At 30.8% G+C, this 6,692-nt stretch overlaps 1 protein-coding gene across 3 annotated transcripts; it reads left to right on the plus strand.

Annotated features, from left to right (window-relative positions):
- The first annotated feature begins 1,742 nt into the window (after positions 1-1,742).
- On the plus strand, positions 1,743-4,277 carry LOC106778389 (beta carbonic anhydrase 5, chloroplastic). Of its 3 annotated transcripts, none has more exons than XM_014666350.2 (10): positions 1,743-1,928; positions 2,007-2,156; positions 2,306-2,361; positions 2,526-2,678; positions 2,771-2,819; positions 2,896-3,009; positions 3,133-3,186; positions 3,413-3,495; positions 3,572-3,695; positions 3,863-4,277. In XM_014666350.2, the coding sequence occupies exons 3-10, from the start codon at positions 2,306-2,308 to the stop codon at positions 4,064-4,066; spliced, it is 837 nt and encodes a 278-aa protein (XP_014521836.1). In that variant the 5' UTR covers positions 1,743-1,928; positions 2,007-2,156; the 3' UTR covers positions 4,067-4,277. The 3 variants fall into 3 exon arrangements, with proteins under 3 accessions (XP_014521836.1, XP_014521834.1, XP_014521835.1); XM_014666348.2 differs by having other exon boundaries at positions 2,029-2,156; XM_014666349.2 differs by having other exon boundaries at positions 2,029-2,156; positions 3,590-3,695.
- Positions 4,278-6,692: the final 2,415 nt, after the last annotated feature.

The raw sequence follows: 6,692 nt of genomic DNA on the forward strand, positions 1-6,692 counted from the left end.
TGAGAGACGACCTAGGAGTCACTTCCTAGTCTATAGTGCATTCTTAATTTGCAATCAAATTTGTATGGGCTACGACAACCCATAATAAACCTCCACCGCCTCGATTCTAGAAAGAACTAGTGCCTAAAGTCTATAAAAAAAATTAGTTACGTTATTATCTCGGTTATTTCTTTTAACCGAGGCAATAAACCTCTACCCCACGGTTCTAGAAATAACTAGTACCTAAAGTCTATATAAAAAAATCAATTATGTTATTACCTCGGTTATTTTTTTAACCGAGATAGTAAGTCTCTACCACCTCGGTTCTATAAATAACTGAGATTGTAGATCCCTTTTAGCCTCAGTTTAAAAAGAATCGAGGCATATACAGTTGCGATAATTACAAAAATGTCACCGTGTCATTTTATGTTACGATTGTGACGAAATCGATGTCAAATGAGTGAGTTAAAATTCTTATTTTTTACTAGTGAAACTAAATAAAATTGTCTTTTATGTAATAATTTTCTAAACAAAAAACAAACACTTCAAAATTTCTAACTTCTGTATCAAGAAGCAAGCGAAAATATCTTCATGTATCTTCATGAGGCTTAAAGATCTCTTTTAGTGAAAACCTGAAATGTGAAGGCTTGAAACATTTGAAATGTATGGTCTTTAATTTTTGAGAAAAGAAAAATTTCCTTGAAATTTCTAAAATTTTTCAAATTCTTCTTTGATATAAAGATTACATTATTTTTATTGAAAAATTTCCCCTTTCTTTATATTACTTTCTGCCACTCCTTCAAATTAATTTTACTTGTTTGGTTTAGATATCTGTGAATGATATATATGATGATAATTTTTTTCTTCCATTTTTTTTCTTCCATTTTTCATGTTGTTTTTGCTATTGCCTAGCTAGATTGAGAAAAACAATAATCACATAATCAATCTTAGATTTGAATTTTGAAGTTTGGTTAGATATTTGGGTTCTATCCTTATTCTTTATGAAATTTTGGTACAATGCCTAAATGCTTAGTTAAATATTGCTTACTTTTTTTCATTTTCGTTTGCTTTCTATGTTAATTTAATTTTTATTTTTAATTATATTTTAATTTTCAACGACATTAGCTAGAATGAAACAGACAGTTAGAAAGAAAGAGAAATGATACAACAACGTTAAAATTATTTATTATTTAATTATTTTTTCAATTTGTTTTTTTGTGTGTATCAAATAAATTGTCAAATTATAATTGTATAACACTTATGAATATTTTTGTACTCTAAATAAAATAAAATTGAATTAATAATTATTGAAGTTTAAATTTATTTAATGTCACATTTAACTATAAAATTTTATAAAATTTAGTACTTATTAACTATTTTTAACCAGTGTCCACTCTTAAGACACCGAAAAAAAAACTGAAATGGTCATGTAACAATTTGACTTTTCTGTCTCAATTATTATATAAGAGCAATTATACTTTGATACTAAATTCTTTTTTATTTCCATTTAACATTATCCTTCATTATCTTTTTATTTTTCTTTTTCATTAAAAAATAAAAGCTAATTGTGTTAATGCCATCTTCTTATAAAAGATGGTAAAGTAATAATTTCAACTAATCTATTGTATAATTTTGTCAACTACATTTTTTTAATTTAAAGATTGACACGAGGATAAGGAAGATAGCATTGCCAAGTATGAAAGAGAGAGAAGAGACAATAATGGATGTCTGGCTGATGGGAAAATCCCATAAAATGGGATAACTTCATGGCACGTGTAACCACAGAGGAGAAGACTCTCTTTAATTGAGTGTTTTCCATGTCATCCTCTCACTATATCCTCATCGTTTTCCCATGAACAACCACTGTAGATCAAAGGGAGTTCGTATTTTGTGATCACCGGTCACCATTTGTTGCAGAGAAGAGAATCAAGAGATGGTTTGGCCAATTAGTGAGTACCAATTTTCCATTGCCTTGTCCACAAATGTTCTTGTTATAAATCTTTGATGTGATTAAGTTCATGATGCAGTTTAATTGCTGATGCATTGCAGGGTCCAGAATAAGTTCACTTATATGTGCAAATTCACCTTTAGTGGCTTCACACGTCTATGAATCATGGTGGTTCTCACGCTTTTCGGGTCCAACCAGCTCCTCCTTAAAACGGCCTTGGCCAAAAGTTGTGAGTTTCTCCACTGCTGTCCTGTGTTAGCTCATGAACAAGTTACTTTTTTAGCTGTTTGATGCTGTTGATCAAGCGTTACTTCATCGTAGTTTTTTCTTAGATTTTTTTTTCTTCTGATTTTGCTATTTTCCCCTGTTGGGTTTTAGATGGATTGGATTCATATGGATCGTTGCCGTACAGCAGCATCATTGCCTTCGATCAAGTAAGTCAGCGTGGCGTTTGTGATATTTCCTTCATGAATTTTGCTGAACCTTTTTATATAAACTTTTCTTTGACTAATCTGTGGCAAATTGTGGGTGTGGCTCAATGATTTGTGTGGGAAGTAACATTTGACTACAACTATCATTTTTTCTTCGTTAACTTTAGGGAGAAACAAACAGAGTCTCCTGGTTGTTGTGTCAGACTCGATGGAGAAAACCAAAGTACTGATAAAGGGAATATGTCTGAAACTGATGGCTATCAGAATTTGTTTGGTTTAATGAAACAGAGGTTTATGAGTTTCAAGAACAAGAAATACATGTAAGTGTCGGATTGTACATTTTTTCTTGTTCTCAAAAAATTGTCTCTTGTTGTTGGTATAGTTTCTTATAAGCTATATTTCTTCTAGACAGTAAAGAGTTGGAGCATTTCCAAGCTCTTGCTGAAGCTCAATCTCCAAAGGTGATATCAAATATCTGAGTTGTTCTTTTTAGCTTAAATAGGGTATGCTGGTCTTAACTGATAAATCCAAATACAGTTTATGGTAATTGCTTGTGCAGACTCTAGGGTATGCCCCTCTAACATATTAGGATTCCAACCTGGGGAAGCCTTTATGATACGTAACATTGCCAATCTTGTACCTCCCATGAAGGTATTACCATAATTGCTACCTTTTTTTTTCTTTCCTAACTAATTACTGGAAGCTTCAAACCAATGTTAATTTCTATTTTTCTCTCATCATTTTTCTTTTCTGTTTTCTTATGTTGGATGTCAGAATGGACCATCAGAATGTAATGCTGCCCTTCAGTTTGCAGTAACTACTCTTCAGGTATGCACTTATTTATAATGCTGTTGTCTTTGTAATAATCAATCATACATGCTGTGTCAGAATTCCTAAGCCAAGAATTTCAGAACATGCTGTGTTAAAAGTGAGAGTTTGATTGAGAAATGTCCCTTTGTGTATGGAAAGTTTATTCTATGTTGATTAGCTTATTTGTGGTGGAAGTTCATATCTTAAATAACTGAGGAATTCAAAATGGTTTTGAAATTTTTAGGTTGAGAATATATTAGTCATTGGTCATAGTAGCTGTGCTGGAATTGAAACATTGATGAATATGCAAGATGATGCAGAATCAAGGTATTTATCTCTAACTACTACTAAATTTTTATTTGACCATCAAACTAATTCTCTTTATATCTCTAATTCTCATTAGTGTTCATCCATTCTCAAGAAACTTCATACACAAGTGGGTTGCCAATGGAGAACTTGCCAAACTGAAGACAACAGCTGCCACAGCTCATCTTAGCTTTGATCAGCAATGCAGATTTTGTGAGAAGGTATGCATCATATACTGCATTATGCTTAGACAAATTATGTGAGGTTGCCTCTAAGAACAGAAGCTTGAATTTGGTGAAACATAACTACATGTACTTGAATTGAAATAGCTCTTGGCACCAAATAAGCTATAGTTTTCAAAGACTGAAGTGCATTGAACTTTTGGCAGGAATCTATTAACCAATCATTACTGAACTTGCTCAGTTATCCTTGGATAGAAGATAGAGTAAGAAGAGAGTTGCTTTCTCTTCATGGAGGATACTATAATTTCAACAATTGCTCTTTTGAGAAATGGACCCTTGATGTTGAAAGATGCAATGTTAAGAAAGAAAGGATCAGTTATGTTGTGAAAGAACAAGATTTCTGGAGCTGACTTTGCTACACCAAGAAGCTTGAAACATATCATTCATGAGGATGAAGTCAAATTCAATTGCAGTTTACGTTATACAACTCAATAAATCTTATGTTGCTAGAAAATAAATCAAAAACTTTAGATGATTGATGTTTAATGCAGTGTCAGCTTTTCATGTAACAAATCAGAAGAAAAAGTCCCTACCTATATATACCAATGTTTCTCTTCTAAATCTTGTTTTTCAGTTTCATTACCATTAATAAAGCAATTTTATAGTTGAATGTTAAATGGGTTCTTATATCAGTTTTCCTTTTAAAACAATTTTTAGAGGTTAAAAACAGTTTAATTAGAATATATTAGTTATAATTTTATAAAAAAAGATAAATCGTTATTTTGATGATATTTATTTTTTGTTTAATTCTTATACATTAGTTTTTAATTTAATCCTGATGCATAACATTACCTTCTACAAGACTTAAATTAAATATGATTGAGAATACACTTAATTCATCTATGGTCACACATAAAACGTTAAAACGTGAAACATCTCCCTTATTAAAACGATATTTACTATTAGTGTAGAGATTTCTCATAAAAGTATTAATCATAACAAAATCTAAGTTAATATTTTATATTTTATAATTAGTCAAACTATATAATAAAAATATAAATATATGTGTAATATTGTCGATTAATAAGAGATCAATATTACAATATGGAATATCTACATATTTAATATTATTTAAGAATATATAGTACAATTAAGTCATCTAAAAGCTAATATCCTTAGTGAAAATATTTTAAGCAAATTTTATTGAACATGTTCGTCTTCTTCTACATGTATCATAAACAATTATGAGTGGAAAACATAGAAATGATTGATGTCTTTGTAAGTCTTATCAATCTTTAACTTAATTATAATTAAAAAAAAATATGATTCTATGATTTGAATTATTATTAAATTTCACTTATCAAACATATAGATTTATATCCAGTTTATCTAGATTGGTGTTTAAGTATTTTTCATTGAAAACATAGGTACAATTATAATTATTTTTCTTAAGAATATGAATTATTTTTTCAATCACAAAAAGATGAATATACTTAATATGTAATATTAATGATGCTAAGCATACATCCAATAGTTTCAAGTTTGATTTGTACATATCTTTCAAGACGTTATTCTAAACTATCTATATATTAAACTACTTAATAAGTATTTTCTTAGACACTATCATAGTTAGTATTTGAAACTTAACGTATAATTAAAAAAAAAAAATTAGATTCTATGATTTGAATTATAATTAAATTTTACATTATGAAACGTATGGGTTTATATCCAACTTTTGTAGATCAATTATGAATATCAAATATACTTAAGAAGTGATATAGATATAGATATTATGAATATCGAATATGAATTGTTCTTTTAATTGATAAAAGATGAAAATACTTAATATCTAATATTAAGGATGTTGAACATACATACCATAATTTGAAGTTTGGCTTCTAAATATCTTTATATTATTTTGAATATATTAAACTACTTAATAAGTATTTTCTACAAGAGTTAAATATATAAATATTATATAGTATTGTTTAATAAAAGTTCAATATTCATTAGTAAAAAATTCGTTTTTTAACTCGCCCAATAGGCTTCAGTTTAAAGAAAATCGAAACCTATCAAAACGTGGTGGCACTATTGTAATTAAAGCAAACTTATACGTCTCAGTTCCCTTTCAACTGAAGCATAAAAGGGCTATTATCTCGGTTAACAGGACAACCGAAGCCTAAAACGTATATCTGTCCATTTGCAACAAAAACTTTTTGGCTTTCAATATCATTAAAAGGAGATATAGTCTTGGTTTGCTGACTAACCGAGGTAGAAAGGCTTGTACTTCTCTTGCAACACCTGTTGCAACACCTGTTGCAACACCTGCTACACTTGCCAGACACAGACCTAAGGCATCAGCTTCCCTAGAAACCGAGGTCGTTGGTGGACCTAAGACATCGGTTTGCCTAGGAATCGAGGTCGTTGGTCCTGTCCGCCACTTGACATTTATGGTTTTTGAACATTATATTTATTTTTTCCAACTCTTTATACCTCGGTTTCTCTTTTAATCGGTGCCATCTGGTGATATTACCTCGAGTTTTTGCGTAACCGAGGTAGTATATCTTCTTAAGTTCCCAAACTTAACCTACTCATTGTTCATTTGTGTCGCTCTGCTTCTTCTTTCTCGCACTCTCCCCTTCTTCCTCTACGATGTTCTTCTTCCACCACTACCACTCTTGCCTCGCCGCACTGCCCCCTTTATGCTCGTCGCCTTCGTTGTCGTTCTTACTCATGCCTCCTCCTTGTGTCGTCGCGCCATTGGTGCCCCATGATGAAGGTTGAAAAACAGTTATTTTCATATGTCATTTTAGACCAAATTACTCCCTTTACTGCTTAGAATCAAGCAAAACTCAATAAATGAGTTTGTAGAGAGTCAAAAGTTATTTTTAGCGATATTATGCTTGTTTTGCATTGTTTTGTAGCATTTTTGAGAAAGTGAAGAATGGAGTTGAAGATGAAGGTCTTAGACTCAAGAAAAGGGAAGAAAAATGAAGAAATGAAGAGTCGACGTACCGCCTGGCCGCAAATTACACT

The sequence above is a fragment of the Vigna radiata genome, unplaced genomic scaffold (assembly GCF_000741045.1).
Source record: "Vigna radiata var. radiata cultivar VC1973A unplaced genomic scaffold, Vradiata_ver6 scaffold_339, whole genome shotgun sequence".
Classification (NCBI taxonomy): Eukaryota; Viridiplantae; Streptophyta; class Magnoliopsida; order Fabales; family Fabaceae; genus Vigna; species Vigna radiata.